The sequence below is a fragment of the Colletotrichum phormii genome, assembly GCF_030913505.1.
Source record: "Colletotrichum phormii strain CBS 102054 chromosome Unknown BDP81scaffold_1, whole genome shotgun sequence".
Classification (NCBI taxonomy): Eukaryota; Fungi; Ascomycota; class Sordariomycetes; order Glomerellales; family Glomerellaceae; genus Colletotrichum; species Colletotrichum phormii.
Genome location: NW_026851443.1, coordinates 3,870,317 through 3,887,198, shown reverse-complemented (window position 1 = coordinate 3,887,198; position 16,882 = coordinate 3,870,317). Strand labels below are relative to the sequence as shown.

Genomic DNA, 16,882 nt, shown 5'->3' with positions numbered 1-16,882 from the left:
TGTTTTTTCCTTTCCTATTGCGGCATGTCTTTGGCACCGTGTGGTCCCGCCTCTCCTGTACGTATCCGACGGTTGCCTGGGACTGGGTGGGAGTTAGGTGCTCATCTCTCTGTACTTTTCGCCTGGCGTCTTTCGCACTGGAAATCAAAGTCTCTTCAGATTCCACAGTATCGTGTCTCCAGTCTCTGCTCCCATCTCCGCCTGGATTCATCTCACCAACACCGAACAGACGGACAGTGAGGCTAACCTCATCAGGCGAGAAATCCCACACAATGCCCGGACGGGGAGACTCACAATGGGGCGTCAGGGCTGCAGCTGCGCATGGCGTTGCCGGGCTGCCCTTTGCCCCCTTCGCTTCGTTCCCTCTCCTCTCAGAGTCAATGGAAGAGTCAGCTATGTTCTTCCTGACAGAGACACGGCTCGTGGAGAATGCATAAAATCAGAATCGAAATGGCCTTTGTTCACTGGACTCTAAAACTGCAGCAAAAGACACAAAATACAGAAATGCCCCTTGCTCAGCCAGGTTTGATGGTCAGCAGCCCAATCCAACGCTGCTGCCCCTCTTCTCGGCCCATGTTCCGTGCCTACCTTACTCTCGCTAGGGAACGGGAGACAGGGCAAAAAAAAAAGTACCGAGGGTGTTGAGATAAAGACCATATTCGGGGGTGTCTTGAGACGACTTGTTTGCTTCTTACCGAACCCAAATAATGCAAGTGCGTAAGGCTGCTGCTGACTGGCAGCTGCTGCTGCTTTGTGCCCTGTGGTTGCTGCCGGTCCGGTTGGGGTGACAGGCACCGTCCGAGCCCGCAAAAAGGTCAGCCCGACGTCATCTCTTTCCCAGGCACCTGGATCCGAGCGCCTGCTCGCCTGCCTTGGCTCAACTTGAACCCCCCTCGACTCGCGTCGCAACTTCTGGTCATCTGACTATTCTGTGGGCACGAATCAGTGAAGGATTCAATGAAATTCCGCGGATCTTGGCTTGCTGGAGTTGAGCCAGTTACCTGGTTGGTGAAACCTGGCTCAATATTGCTTGTAAGGGTTTCCCAATGATGAATGGCCCGTCAACTACACCTCGTGGTATGCTCTGAAACGTTTTGATGATGTAAACGCTCACTGGGTCCATACACTGATGTTTCCTTCGGAAGCAAGCACTTAGGTTAGTTCCCAAGCTCGCCTGGCATTTCACAAGTCCGGGTCAAAGGTTGGTTTACACCATTCGAGATCCCCGCCAAACCCACTTGAGCCCGAGAAAGTTGCACACCGTTTATGAGAACAATTATCCAGAGATCGTAGAAAGATATAAGTGTAGCGAGACACGTCGTAATGTCGGAAGGCATCAGAAGTCCCATTAGTCGGCTGCCATTCTCACTCGACGCTGCTTCATGCTCTTGATCCCTCTTCTACAACAGAAGTCGGAGTGAGAACACTTCATTCCATACACATGTCATGCTACATCGTATTCTTCTGGGAACCGTATTAGCTAATGCGTATATCACCTTGTAATTGCACCTTTACTAAAATCACTGTACCAGGTGAGAGGTTGAGAAGGGCGTCCAAGAGTAGCCCAGGATCATTGAAAGAGCCCTCAGTGGTCCTAGTAAATAAGGAGATGGAGCAACAACTTGTATTTGGTCGACCTCGTCGTTCTAAGTCAATAGCACTCACCCTCAAGCTTACAAATTGAGAAGTTCATCTAGTAGGCAATAGTTATTAAAGCCCAGCTCAATTCCCAATTCTCAGTTATTATTAATCCACTCGAATAAGTCGTCCAAAGGCTTGGTTGAGCTTTGCGGAAAACCATGGGAACGTAAGCGCGATACCGTTGCTGCGAGCCGTATTGGTCGAGGCCTTCGGCTCCTAGATAGTATGTGACGATTAGGACGTCGAGATCTAAATTGATATTATTAAACTCAGACGCCGCGTGGGGATATCCAACCCTATGTGATAGGTCCCATCCCTATTATATTCTATACTGAATACTGTATGAATGAAGGAGAAGCCTCCTATCTACTCGACGTTTGTACTTAGACCTCGTCGCCCTTGCCCTCGCCCTTGCCCGCCGCCATATGACGGCCGAGAGGTCATATGTCATCATAACTGGTGTGTTTGGAAAGAGATGAAATCTTGAGCGTGAGGCGTCTTCTTTTATACCATGGAAGAAGCTATTTTGATTCAGCGAGCGTACACACAGTACGAGTTACAAAAAGAAGAAGAAGAAAGAAGAGGGAGGGACTAGTGGTGTAAGAAAAGACTGATCCAACCACGACCCCGAATGAAGCTTGGATCTGTACATCAGTAATCGATAGGCATCTGGTCTTGAATCCCAGCGCGCGTCCATTACCAGGTGAGAGAGCAAACGCGAACCATGGCATGATCATCAACCCCCAGTACTTCCTGTGACTACAAGGAGCCAAGTCTGACATCGACGCTGTTGTTAATACCGGATCCACCCAAATATCAGAGCATGTATGTGTTGTGTCAGGCTGAATAGTCCCAACGGAAGTCGGCCCAGACCTATATAAACCTTCCCGCCGTACCGTATCTATTCTCCCTTCGTCAAGCTACCAGCGAAGGCCTAGGAGGAAGAGAAAGGAACATTGCGTCTTGACGTGTGATCCAGGAAGTTATTCTTTCGATCCCAAGTCGTCGACTTCCCGCTATCTACGTACTCTCCCTGCCAGATTGAAGCTCAAGGGCAACTTCGGAAGCACATCAACTCCTACCTCGTTCTTCTTCCCTAGGGTATTCATCCCAGAACACTACGTAGGCGGCGGATAGAGTATGATTCTAGGTAGATGCCCCAGATTACCTGCGTACATATCCCAGTGTCAACCAGTGGACGAGTACGAGACAGGCGGTCAGGTAGGCGCTCGGCATAGCTAGGACCACAAAGACTGGATGTCGTTTCTCTACCAGGTCCTTCCCCAGCTTCAAAACGACTTCACGCGCTTGCCGTGTTCTAATTCATTTGACTTGTGTCTATTTTTATACTCGGGCGTGAAGGTACCTGCGAGGTTTGACTTCCCAGCATTAGATCTTTCAAATCTTCACGTCTAGTCGTCGAATTCTACTAGGAAGTTACAATATAGTAAGGTGGAGAAGAAAAGCCATAGGCGAGAGTCGGAAAACACACAAGTCTTGCGATACACACATCTTCAATCATCATTAGCTTAGCTCCAGCTCCAACTTAGCCAACAATGGGTAACTTGGCAACATTATACGAGACGTGAACGTTCCATTGATATAACTAATCAATATAAAGGAGAAATGCCCCGAGCTCGACCATGCTACTACATCACTGGCAATCGACAGAGTATCATCTCATCATACATGCCATTCATTTGTCCTTTTTGTTCTGTAAACTCTCTCTCCCCCCCCCCCCCCCCCCCCCCGGGATATGCATTTTGAACCAAACTTTTCTCCTGTCCTTATATGCTTGAAAAACAAACCAATAACCCGTTACCATATAGCCCTTCCCTTACAAGCCGTTCGCCTTCTCTTCCAGGACTGAGACAACACTCGGTACCTCGCCGTTGGTTCCGTTCGGTGCCTCGAGGTCCAGCTCCTGGCTCATGGATCTTGAGGGAATGGGCTTGGCGACGATGGGGCTTCCGGGGCGGCTGCCAACGAACTGTAGATACAATATTTAGCACTCAAGAAACACCATGTAGAGACAAAAAGGGGGATCGACTTACGTTGCTGGCAGCACTCAACAAGGCCGTCAGAGAACTCTGGACCACATCCTCGTGGATGCCAATACCCCAGTACTTCTGCTTGGTGCCCGTGGCCGTGCACTCAATGTACGTGGCGGCCTTGACATCACGGCCAGCACCAATGGCGTGCTCCTTATAGTCCTCGACATCCAAAGTGACGCCCACGCTCTTGAGGGCGTTGGCCAAGCTGGAAATGGGACCGTTTCCGCGGCCGCGCAGCTTGTACTCCTTGCCGTCGATGGAGACGACGCCGTCAAACACACGCTTGAGGTTCTTTGTGTCCTGGGTCTTGCCGGGCTGGGGCGGCGCCGGGGACTGCGAGCGGTCATTTGCGATGCTGTAGTCGAGCATGGTGAAGCGCGGGTTGTCGCGGAGGTAGTATGTCGACTCGAAGAGGTCCGTGATCTCGTCCGAAAGGAGCTCGCGACCGAGCTGGTCGGCCTTGTCCTGGACGACCTTGGAGAAGGCGACTTGCAGGCCGCGGGGAAGATCGAGCTGGAGCTTGCGGAGGATGATCCAGGCGGCGCCGCCCTTGCCGGACTGGGAGTTGACGCGGATGATGGCCTCGTAGGTGCGGCCAATGTCGGTGGGGTCGAGGGGCAGGTAAGGGATCTGCCAGTGCTCGTCGTTGGACTTGACGGTCGCGTCGCGGACCTGGAAGCCCTTCTTGATGGCGTCCTGGTGGGAGCCGGAGAAGGCGCAGACGACGAGGGAGCCGCCGTAGGGGGCGCGGGGGTGGACGGGGATCTTGTTGCAGACCTCGACCATGTCGATGACGCGGTTCAGGTCCGAGAAGTCGACGTTAGGGTGGACGCCCTGGGTGTACAGGTTCAGGCCGAGGGTGACGAGGTCGACGTTGCCGGTGCGCTCGCCGTTACCAAAAAGGCAGCCCTCGACGCGGTCGGCGCCGGCCATCTGGGCCAGCTCTGCAGCAGCGACGGCACATCCGCGGTCGTTGTGGGGGTGGAGGGAGACGGCAATCTTCTCGCGCTCGGTGACGTTTCTGCAGAAGAACTCAATCTGGTCGGCGTAGACGTTGGGGGTGGACATCTCGACGGTGGCGGGGAGGTTGAAGATGATGGGCACCTCGACGGTGGGCTCCCAGGCGGCCTTGACGGCCTCGCAGATGCGGACGACGAACTCGGGGGAGCTGTCGGAGAAGGTCTCTGGGCTGAACTCGAACTGCCAATTTGTGCCGGACTGCGAGGGGTCGTCCTTGGTCAGGGAGCGCACCAGCTTGGCGCACTTGACTGCGAGCTCGACGCTCTCGTCTTCGGTGAAGCCAAAGACTACCCTCCGGAAGCACTCGCTCGTGGCAAGGTAGATGTGGACGATGGCGTTCTTGGCGCCCTTGAGGGACTCTACTGTCCTCTTGATGAGGTCCTCGCGGCAGGGGGAGAGGACCTGAAGGTATACATCATCGGGGATGGCGCCGGGGGTCTCGATGAGGCGGCGGGTGAAGTCGAAGTCGGTTTGCGAGGCAGAGGGGAAGGAGACTTCGATTTCCTTGTAGCCCAGGTCGCACAGCGTCTTGAAGTAGCGCCACTTCTCGTCACCGTTCTGAGCAAGGAAGCCATGTTAGTGTCGCCTTTACGAGACATCGGAAGGACCTTGGGGAAGACAAACCATTGGGTCAACCAAGCTCTGGTTGCCATCGCGCAAGTCGGTCGACAGCCAGCGAGGGGCTTTTGTGATGGTCTTGGAGGGCCATTGACGGTCCGGGAGGTTAAGAGCCGGGAAGGGCTTGTACTTCTTCCACGGTTCCTTGAGCCTGGCATCAGAGCAATGTCAGTCTGAAAACTCCAAGGCAGCTTGTGTCTAGTTTCTCGTGTGGTTTTTGGGCGGCAATTGAGTCACCTACATGGGCATCTTGGGCGAGTGCGGGGCAGATTTTCAGGTGATGAATGGAGGGGCGGATCTGTTCCTGGTGGGATGGCGTCACAGTTTGGTTTGGAGAAGACAGGAGAGAGAATAGCTTGACCTGCGGGTAGAAGCAAAAAAGGTCAGAAGCTAAAGAGAGTATTTGTAGAAGAACGGTCGTTGGGATTGCAATTCACAGTCAGGGGTGGAAGGGAAGAACAGGAAGGGGGAAAAAAAAGAGAAAAAAAGAATTGAGTCACAAAGTTCGTAGTCGCAAAGATCCGGGGACTACGAGCACGGAGGACGTGGAGAGCCATGGCCGACCCCCCCTCCATCAGAAACGGCTTTACGGGAAGGGAGCGGCCCAGACGTATGTACCTTGCCTTACACGCTGGCTAAGCTTCAATCTCTTGCTGTTATGTCCATTTCAATTTTTTACCGTGCTGGATTGGATAGAATCTTGTCATTAGAGCGGCCACGCGCATGTCTGGTCTGTCCCATCACTCCACTTCCTGCCGTTCCATTGCCTGTCACCGTACACCTCAGAAGACGTTTATCCCGTCCCGCATGCCGGCCGGGGAAAATAGAAGAAGGCACCACGAAGGCAAGTATTAGCTATTGGATGGATGCACATGCAGCCTGCCCTTTCCCGCAGCGCAGGGCCGCAAATCGCTGCCCAGCTCCTTCGCATTGGACGAAGGCAGTCGCACCAGCCGCAATTGCCAAACCAATTTTTAAAAAAAAAATTTATTCCCTAAGAAAATCTTTTTTATTTTTTTCTACCCTCCTTCGCCCTTTCTCCAAATTCAATGTCAAGGCGGGGCAAATGCCCGTGCCCACAGACCCCACATCACGCCCTCTCGGACGCCCTCTGGACGACATTCAACGGCCCTAATTGGCCGGTGTCACCGGTTGCGGATGGCGGGGTTGGAAGTCGCGCAACTGCAGGCGGGCAGCAACCGTCCACGGCGGGCAGGATACCTAGGCATGTTGTCATCGCGACCAATACGCTGTTTTAAGACGGCTATTACTCGGCCGTCACACCAACAGTCGTGTGTATTCAGAATCGCAGACTCCTATCAATTCCGCTCTGGCCTTCGTCTGATTTCTCAAATCTTTAGTAGAGGCTGCATGAACTGACTCGTTCTCACCATCTAAGGTCCTCCAAGAAGACGGTCACCCCTTGCAGAGCTCGGCCACACAATGTCCTTCCAGAACACTTGGAATCCACTACAGCAACAAGCTCGCTGTTCAATCTGAAAGCCAAGCTTGATAATAAACAGTGCAAGGGGACGACTTGTCACTGAATGTATGCCGAACCTAACCGTCCGTGTCATCCCAAGCCATCTCCGAACATCGCTCGCAAATTATTCAAGTTTTCCGCAGGAACCCCACGATTCAACTTATCGTGTGCCATTTGGTGGTTCGGAGAGGGGCCGGGTCCCACACCCTTTGAGCCCCCCCCGCCGATGACCGGCTCGGTTTGCATCGCACGTCAACCCCTTCACCGCGACTCTCCACGATCGATGAGGCTGATCGATGGGAACCAAAGTTTCCAATGGGAGAGGTTGGATTTGACTTGTTGCGGCTGACTTGGAGCCTTCTAGGTTCTGGGGTCTCTCAAAACGCCGATGCTTTCCACGATGGACAACCCCACACAGCCTGTCAATGATAGTCATTATCTCCCGACTGGGAGTCTGAAGCCCTCTTCAAATATGTAACCTCAACTTCCAGAGTACTTACTTCAACTACGAAATCCTGGCAGTGTAGTACGAATTGACTCCAGGATCCGATTGCAATGTATGATATCCGTATGAAAACAGCCATCCTCGTGCTACCCCAGCCGTTTGGCCGACTTGGCCACGCCAGCTCCGTCATGGGCTGAGTCACAGCTGAACCAGATGAACCAAATGTCTCAGACTCCGCACATCCACTTGCGACTTCCTCATTCGAGAGAGTGGTAGTTGGCAACGTCGTCTAGCAAGTGCGACCCCAGACGCTATGAGTAGTTACGATGCGGAGGTTGTGGCTGAAAAGTCGCTCTCTGAACTCCCTTTCTGGGGCCACACAGGCTAACCTTGGCTGAGAACGCGTGAAGCAACGATCTCTGAGATACGTTGAGGAACAAGAGAGGCAGTCGCCATTGGCAACCTCTTCGTCACGTTGATCAGAGTATACATGAGGTCACTTAATGGTCAACCAGGGAACAGCAGGTTTGCTTGAAATCCGATTTGACGTCTTCGTCTAGGTAGGTCTATCTTCATGACAGGCGGGTGCTATTTACAACGACAGGGTCACATCAACCCTCTCTCTGCTTTGTCTCGCAGTGGGAGATGGAAGTCTGTGTGTGGTGGGATATATACGTCCAACAATTAGACAAAATGTCTTCCCAGAAAACCCGGGGAGACCAGAAAAAAACTGCCCGAGGCAACCGTAGAGAGAAAGTGTGTCCAAAGTCCACCTTTCCATCCATGTGTTCAGCCCCAAAGAGTTGGTTGAGAAATATGTACACAGTTAGAAGAGAGCGAGCCATTAGAGACAAGGCATCGGCCGTGAGAAGCATGTCCTGTCGATCTGATCCTGATGATCCGCAATAAAAAGAGATGGTAAAAACACTGCGCTTTTCCCCGCTTGGTACCGTTGACGCCCAAAGATTTGAAAATCATGTCCACTTCGGATTCGTTGTGGGGTGTATCTTTCTTCCTCTTCTTCCCTCTACCACGTGAAGCTCTCCTCCACAAAGTCGACCACTGTGCCCTCATCTTGCACCTCTCTCACCGCAGATCTCACATCGTCAGCGAGAGCACCGGGGCCGCAGATGTGGACGCACATGGCGCCCTGCTGCTCCGACACCTCACGCTTCATAATAAGAGGGATGTTGGGGCGACCAGGGAACATCTGAACGGTGTTGGATGCCGAAACAATCTGCTGAGAGTTCTGAGGGCGAGTGATGTATAGCTGGATACGGAGGATATCCTTTCGGTTGGGAAGGCGGAGGATAGTGTCCATCCAGGGGCGAACCCATTCAAGGGCCTCGTAATCACGGACGATCCAGACGAGGGTGATGCGTCTCGTGGCAACGCTGCCGTTGTTGTAGCCATCGATGAGGGGCTTGAGGTAGGAGATACCGTGGGTGATGCCAGTGGCGCCAGCGAAGAGAACAGCGTGGCCGTATGAGTCGAGTGAGTGATGGCCACTGTAGGGACCTTCAACACAAGCCTTCATGCGAATGGCGCGGTCACCGCTCTGGCGGGCAACGTTGTAGAGATCGCGAGTGAAGCCGCTCTGAGCACCAATAATGAAAGAGATGGAGGTCGTCGTGTTCTTCTTGTCAATGGCGGTAAGTGTAGCCTTCTCCTCGTCCACGCCGAGAGGCAGCGAACGGTGATCAGGAATGTGCTCAACCCAGCCGATGGAGAAGGGGTGGCAATCCCAAGGGCGGATGTCTTTGAAGCGCAGGTAGGCGTGGGTGCCAGGCTTGACGTCGACGTAGCGGGGGAGGTTCATGGTGACACGAGTGCACTCGCCAGGGACAGCCTCAACAATGGCGTCGGTGGTACCGCGGTCAGACCAGTTCATGTAAGCGACACGAACAATGCGGGCCATGCGCTCAAGGAACCAGAGGATGAAGATGGCAATCATCCAGGGGAGTTGAGGAAGGCCACCCGGGAGACCAGCGACGGCGCAGTGGATGTAGGTCATCAGGAAGATGAAAAATGCGAGGATGATGTGGACGTTGAGGAAGGTCTCGTAGAAGGCGTGGCGAACGGGCGAGAATGACAGGATCATAATGACGATGAGAGCGAGCGTACCAGCCATGCCCGAGCCGATGAAGAGCTCGTTGGACATTCTATGCCAAACGCCATCCCATCCGCTGTCGGCGATCTGGACAATCAACCAGGCAACAGTGTGAAGGACAGCCTCGATGACAGACATGCGACCAACCCATCGGTGAAGAAGGTTGTAGGTGTCGAAGCTGACGTGAAGCATGCCGATCAACGGGTTGTTACGGCCGGCAAGAATGATGAGCGGCACCATGTTGACGACGGAGAGGGTGCCGGAGCGACCACGGAGTTCGGCGCAGAAAGAGTACAGGTTGGCATTCTCCCAGTTCAGGAAGAACATGTAGATCATGTTGCTGGCGATGTAGAATCCGAGGATGACGCTGTGCATGCGAGAGGGCAAGGTGCCGATGCCGATAGCGCTCGAGAGCTTGATCTCCTTGTTGTGGCGCTTGTTCCAGAGAGGGGCGTACATGAGATGTTTCTTCAAGCTGGGCATCCAGTTCCACTGAGCCGTCTTCCAGTAGTTTTGCCTCTCGCCCTCAACAGACATGGCCGAGACGTGACGAAGCTGGGCCCAAAGAATACGGCTGATGGTGATGACGAGGACGAGGATTGCCATTCCACCGAAGCTAGCCCAGAGCATGTTCTTGAACAGCATGTTGACGGGTTGGTTGACACCAGCAAGGTTGGAGTGGTAAGGAGAGATGGTGGAGGAGGCCTCGGCCGCCCCCGTCGTGGCAGCGGCATGAGCACGCTGTTGAAGGATCTGGTTGGGGATAAGATCCGCCACCAGGCCGGCGATCCTGCGCCGGTGAGAATCCATTTGGTCGGATGTGTTGTTTGTGTTTGCTGTGAATCTCAAGAGTCGAGTATGAAAGGTGAAGGAGTGTTCGTTTCTCCCGAGGAAGTGAGCCAGATAGCCTCGTTCGGTTTGGCTAGGCTACTACTTAGTCTGCTAGAAAAGTCCGGCAGGCGCGAGAGCGAGAGGTCGGATTGTTATCGATAGTGCCGGTCGGTTACAATGTCATTGTGCTTCGGGTTGGGAGCAAAGTGACAAAGAAAGAACGGGGGATAGCAGGCCTGTTCCGAAGAAGTGAAGCAGAAACCTTTGTAAGTATCAGCACAGTGTCAACGGTGACGTGTGATGAGTCGAGGTGCTGCAGGAGACCGAGTCACTGAGGAATGCGTCCAACCTCGAGGTGAGTGATGTGCGAAGCTGAATGACGGAAGGTCAAGTCAGCCAGTGGAAGAAAAATCCGGACGGTTGTTGCGTCGATACCCTTGTGCTGATCGTTTGCCTGGAAGCGAGAGCGGTCGGAGTATTGGCGATCCAAATCAGGGCAAGGTCGATCTGAATCTGGCCGAGCAGCAGCCGGTTGAGCAGATTGAGAGAAGGCAGGTGGCTGAAGTTGACGTATGAGAAGACGGGGGACGAAGCAACGTCAATATATTGTGCGTCTCTCAGGTGGTCCCTTCGCAGTGTCTCGTGCCGCGTCCTTTTCGGAATCGAGGAGCCGGAATTCCTTCTGTCGAGTGTGGAGAAATTGAGCAGGTGAGTGATGGGGATTTTCAAAATAGCTGAAAATGCCCGGGTTGCTGGATGACGAAAATGAAGTAAAACAAGACAACGGAGACGTTGACAATGTCTTGAATGTGATGCGTAGCGCGATCTTTTTTGAGTGTTGTCTTGGAATGAGAAAAAAAACGAGTGTTCACCGCCGCTGACGGAGTTTGGATTGAATGGGAAAGAACGAGCGTGTGGTTTGTTCGATATTCGAAAGCAGAAACCAAGCGCTGATTTGCTAAAAGGGAGGGGGGGCGTGTGATCAACAAACGACGTATCTCACGTGGTTTTAGTGTATGTGGAAAATGTATTCAAGCAAGGTGCAAACGGTGCAAAGAGCAAGAAAAAAGAGCGTGAGGGAAGGAAGGTGCAGAGAGGATGGTGATGTGGTTGTAAGTTCCAGAGTGAGGTTGGAAGGGTCGGGTTCAACGGTCGTTGTTTCCGCTTTTGCCTGGCGTTTGGTGGTGGTGATGGTGGGTGTTCGTCTAATGACCTCAGATGTTCGGTTCCCCCTGCTGTATGTTTCGCGCTCTCTCTCTCTCTCTGTCTCTTTTTCCTATTGCTCAGTCCTTTGTTCCTCGAAACAAGTCCAAATCAGTATCCACCAAAAAAAGAAGAATACGTGTAACGTCGTCGAGTGTTGTCCAGCCTCTCTTTAGAGCAAAGAAGAAGAAAATAGTCGAATTCCAGAATTCCAGTCGAAAGCGAACCGTCTCACCGAAAGGAGACCGAAGAGAGTCAGCGTGACAACGGGCGAGGGAAAAACAGAGAGCGGTTGGGATCACCGGGCGTGGAGAGGGCGATTAAGGTACTTTTAAGAGACTGGCTGGGACGGGCCATGAAGGACCTCCTGCGAGCCACGACGGGGCCGGGGGACCCACGGTAGGCTGGTAGCGCCGCCGAGAGGCTCCTCTCCTACTATGTACCAAGGTCCAAAGGTAGGCTCTGGCTCCTCCTGGGGCGGCCTGGACTGGATGCTGCTGGGCTCTAGCTGGGAAGGGCAACATGATCCATTCCCAAATCCCCCTGGATTTGTGGTGGCGTGCAAGGGCAAACGGGAATGACTGGATCGACTGGACCTCACAGCCCACGCTTGACTGGTTTCTGCCAGCTTCTTGCTCATCTATTCACAGGTACACGCAGGCTCCAGCACTCCCAGCTGGCTTCGGCAAGTATCCGTTACCACACCAGGATACGGGGTACAGATACAGATACGGGGACTCCTCTACGCCAATGACCTGCCGAGCATTCGCACGAACGAGACGACGAACCAAGGTCGGGCATGGCATGGCATGGCATGGCATGGCACAGCTTGGTACCTGCGTTGCCCTCACATACGCGCACTCCGCGGCTACGTGCGACTTGCCTTGTCAGCTTGATACCAATTCCAGTCCTACCACCTGAACCGTATAGAGTACTACAGACGCGCAATTCTCAACTCAATGGTCAAAAAGAGGAGCAACTCCAAGGGTACCAAGTCCACATCTGCCCACCGAGCTGTCAGTCTAACCCTATTCCGATCCTTTGGTTGCTGGAATGGAATCACTGCGCCTTGCACATCGACTCACGCACCGGTGTTGCTCCTGCCAGTGCCAACTGATGACCCCGGCGGAGATGGCAAATGGAGCACGGAAAGCAAGTCAACGACGCAGGAACAGGAATAACCCAGGGAAGCAAAGGGACTTCGCACTTTGTGCAAGACTGAGGTGAGAGTGGGATGAAAAGGAGGGGGTTCATGGCCAGCGGTCAAGAAAAGGCAAGTCGCTCACGGGAAAACGCAGGGATGACACTGACGGGGGAATACGTACACAGGCACTTTATTCTGTACACGCAGGGACAGGCTCAGAGGGAGTCGATCCCTGGTCGCCAATCATTGAGATCCAGTGTTACCGTTCGCTGAGGCTGAAGGGGTGGCCCCTGGCTGCTCGGACGCGTTGATTACCATGATTTTCATTCGCTTCCCTCGTCTGTTGACAACCCGGCACCTTAATTGTTCATCCGGGGACCATTCGTCGTCGAATCTTTATCTTGGGACGGATGGAATGCTAAGGGATAACATGTTCTCTCCTTTATCGTCAGAATATCACATCGCAAACGGTCTCACCCTACGCCTCGGTCATCCCAAGATCAGGGACTTGGGGACCTCAGGGTCTACAGATCAAAGGCACTTTCAATCTGGTCCACACCAGAACAAGGTGTGCTCGCTGTACAATTGCAGACTCTGTTGCAACTGGCCACTCACCCACTGTAGCCCCCTTGGCTTCTGCTGGGCGATTCCGCCGAGCCGTCGTTCCTGGCCAAACGCGCAGTCTGAATGGCCCAGTGTTTCCAGGCTTTTCGCCATCTTCCCGACCCCTGAGCGATTTGACTGGCCAAAATCAGCTCTTCGGCTTGATAGTGTGGCAGCATTGCTGACTGAACTGGGCCAACTGGGCCTCTCAGAGGGCTTGACAGCCAGCCAGGGGCCTTCATCCAGGGGCGAACGGACACAGGCTAGGAAATGACAGGGGAAGAGACCGGACAAACAAGGATGGGGGTTCGGGTGAATACTCGCCCTCCACCAGTCGACCTATCGGCTAGTGCCAGCTGGGCCAGCTCGCCCAAGATGCCAAGCACAACGACCAATCCTCCTCATGAACCGCTGCTGATTTGTTGCTTCTTCCATGGGTCCGACTGAACCTGAACTCGACATGCCTTCTCGGTTTCGCACATGGCACGAAGCTGCAAGACTTTTCGACTTGCACCGAAGCGACCGAACACGACGGGTCTCTCGGGTCTCTTCTTGGCCTCTCATCCACTGTCCAACTGTCAACAAGGCTCTCCTGAGTCTCCTCTGCCCAGCCGCCAAGGAACACGTTGAGATGAACCAAAAGAAATTCCAACCATTGGCTGGGCCACCGACATTTCAATCCAAAAGACCCCGTGGTGCCCTTCGTGGTCTCGCCTTTGTGACCCCATGGGCCGACCGTTGGAATCGACTTGTCCAGCCAGCCGATGTCTCTAGAGCAAGAGAGCCAAACCCAGAGACATCATTGATAGTATCCGCAATACCTCATCCGTTTGGATTCCCGTTGGTCCCCATCGGTCATCCGCATCTTCGGGCTCTGTTTGGCGCCAGGCTTGATCTGATTCACTGACTTGAGATCCAAGCCGAGACCAGAGCCGTTCGGTCCAGCGCCACGAGGCCACCAACACACTACTCTCAATTCTGCATACTAGTGTATCAGAAGGCATCCGGATTCCGATGTGGTGTGGAACGGTGACACAGACGTTGAGCACGAACAGGGCCATAAGATGCGCAGCTATCGTCGTATCCATTTGGGACCCAACCATTTCCCTCCCTTCCGGAATTCTGGAAGACACGGCAACTGACGCTCGGATGATGACGAACTGATGGATATCCAAAGGAGGAGGGAATTCCCAAAGGAGTTCGAAAGCCTGACCCATCGCCCACTCATCACTCAAGCTGTCTGAGCATGTGAATCAGCCCCTCATCTAAGTCATCAATTCGCGTCTCAGGCATAATGCTGTGCCGCCCCTCTCGGCCGATTCTGCCGTGGCATTCACCTGACATCCCACGGTACCGCTTCGGAGCTTACCGTGCTCTCAACTCATCTACCAGACAACCAAGTAATCTTCTTCCTTTTACCACGACTGGTATCAACGATATCCTTTCCTCATCTCCACTGTAACCGAGGGATCGCAATCGAACGTTACCTAGATCTCTAGCACTACTGGAATCATTCGGTCGGCTGTTTGACAGACGTTATCTACCCCTCAATGAAATTTAAACTCATACGCTTGTCAGCGAGGACTGCTGTCACTCCTGCAGTTCGCGGAGTCTGTGTGGTCTGCCAGGAGCCAAAGCTCAGTCTGATCTTGATAGCAATCAACCCTTTTGGCGTAGGGTACCCCGGCCCTCGCATGGCCCCCGAACAGCAACCAAGCAAAAAAGCCAAGATACACAGTACTCCGTCGAGGGTATTCACAAGGAACTCCATCAGAGAGACGGGGCGATGAACCGACTAGGTAACCCATCCCACGTTCTCGTCCCCTTCAAACCACCAGCGAATTTTCTTCAACTGCGCCTTTGGACCTCGCAATTCTCGTCCAGCCGCATACAAATTGCGGGATGTGACGGCGCAGCCGTGCCCACCGGGGGTCCAGCTCAGTTCAGCGGGGAGTCCCTGTTTAGCGTCGTTGCAAACAAATTAACAGACCCGAACATCCCAGCACTTGGCCTCGGAGCCAGATTCCGTAAAGAGGCTTCTTCCCTCTTCTAGGACCAGGCTCCCAAGTTCAACGTCCACCATGGATACTGGGCTTCCTCGCAACCGCCTGGCCGGGTCGACCAGATGGGCCGCAGTATCTAGAGGGGCCGAGGGGATTCTGCGAAGGAGGCAAGCCGCCCGCTGCAAGGCGCCAGCAACCTGCCAACATGCCTAGTAGGAGAACTCGGAGGAGGCCCAGGAGGAGGCCTGGAAGACTGCAGACGTGCGGTGGGTGAAGAGGGGATGCCCCCATGAAGTCATTTGCTTGTTCGGTGACCTATCGTTTCAACGATATTGCAGGCCCCGTCCGCTTCAGGTGAGCGTTGGCATGCATTAGCACACAAACGCGTGCAGATGAAGCCGAGATATTCGGACGGTTCGTGAGATTTATTCAAATTTCCTCATCTTCACTTGGTTACTCTAGTCTCTATCTGTACTCAGACGCTTCTCTTATTAGATTAGATAGCCACACTTGGCTGGCCTGGGCGCTCTATAGCGCTCTTAAGCTACTTTAATAAATATAATAAGCTTACCGTAATATAATAAAGCTACATAGTGGAGTTTTTACTATTATAAAAGTACTTAATATAAAATAATAACGTGGTTTACTAGTCAGCCGCGCATTTTCTTATCGTATACTAAATCACCTACATTATATAATTAATATCTTTTTCATTGTTAATTATGTAATGTTTGAATTGTTTAATTGGTCATTAATAAGAGTCACCAAACTAAATAAAAAGTTTAAAAATTAATTTCTATTTAGAGAAAGAGTAACTATATTATGTCTTTATCAAAGGCCTATTTTTCTATTCCACTACTTATTTTAATATAAAAAATTTAAAGTGTTTTTTTTTAAATTCAATTATATTTTAAATATATTATAAAGATGGTTAGTTATTGAAGTCTTTCTAATTAATTATTATTTAAAAGAATTAGGTAAATATGTAATTTAGTATGTGATAAGGAAATGCGTAGCTGCCTAATATATGCGGCTGACTAGTAAACCACGTTATTTAAGATATATAATTATTAGATAATTATAAAGAAATAAAAGAAGAACTTACAAAACATAAATAAACTTAATTTTTTATAAATAAATTATTAAAATATAATTAAATATTTTTAAGTTATAGTTTATAACTTTAAATATTAAATGAAATTATTTTTAAAAGTGTTAACTAAACAATAAAAGAACTTAATAGCTCGAAAATTAAAAAATATAAACAGATTTCTTTAAATAAATTAAGTATAATTTTAAATAAATCTTTATTAATAATTCATATAAATATAAAAGAAACCGTTAATATTAAAATATTATAAACACAAATAATTATAAGGTCTTTAAAGTAAGAGAGTTTAAGATTATTATTAGGTAATATAAGCTTATTATCTTCATTTTTGCTTTTTAGAAATTCTTTTTATTATTAAAGAATATTATATAATAAACAGTTTTTTTTATTAAAAGATATTTTAAGAACAATCAACTTTTTAAAAGACTAAGAGGTTAGAGGTAGGCAAAAAGGGAAAAGGTAAATAAGTTGAGGTACGAGTTGGGATAATCAGAGAATCGATTGTATTGATGATTATTCTATGATATGGTGGGAAAGTGTAGTCTATATATAATACAAATATCACATGTAATCATATGTAATCACATGTAATCACATGTAATCACATGTAATCACA

At 51.2% G+C, this 16,882-nt stretch overlaps 3 protein-coding genes across 3 annotated transcripts; 1 reads left to right on the top strand and 2 right to left on the bottom strand.

Moving 5' to 3' along the window:
* Nucleotides 1-3,478: 3,478 nt before the first annotated feature.
* Nucleotides 3,479-5,582, bottom strand: BDP81DRAFT_444804 (2-isopropylmalate synthase; the record flags this gene model as incomplete). The annotated part of the gene is made up of 4 exons (XM_060591880.1): nucleotides 3,479-3,631; nucleotides 3,696-5,273; nucleotides 5,340-5,484; nucleotides 5,575-5,582. 4 exons carry the CDS (start codon nucleotides 5,580-5,582, stop codon nucleotides 3,479-3,481), a joined length of 1,884 nt encoding a protein of 627 aa, XP_060452285.1.
* Nucleotides 5,583-8,288: 2,706 nt separating this feature from the next.
* Nucleotides 8,289-10,181, bottom strand: BDP81DRAFT_389060 (ferric reductase like transmembrane component; the record flags this gene model as incomplete). The annotated part of the gene is made up of 1 exon (XM_060587212.1): nucleotides 8,289-10,181. The coding sequence occupies one exon, from the start codon at nucleotides 10,179-10,181 to the stop codon at nucleotides 8,289-8,291; it is 1,893 nt and encodes a 630-aa protein (XP_060452284.1).
* A 3,384-nt stretch (nucleotides 10,182-13,565) lies between these two features.
* Nucleotides 13,566-14,296, top strand: BDP81DRAFT_414447 (uncharacterized protein). The gene has a single exon (XM_060589367.1). It carries the CDS (start codon nucleotides 13,586-13,588, stop codon nucleotides 14,057-14,059), a length of 474 nt encoding a protein of 157 aa, XP_060452283.1. The 5' UTR covers nucleotides 13,566-13,585; the 3' UTR covers nucleotides 14,060-14,296.
* The last annotated feature ends 2,586 nt before the right edge of the window (nucleotides 14,297-16,882 follow it).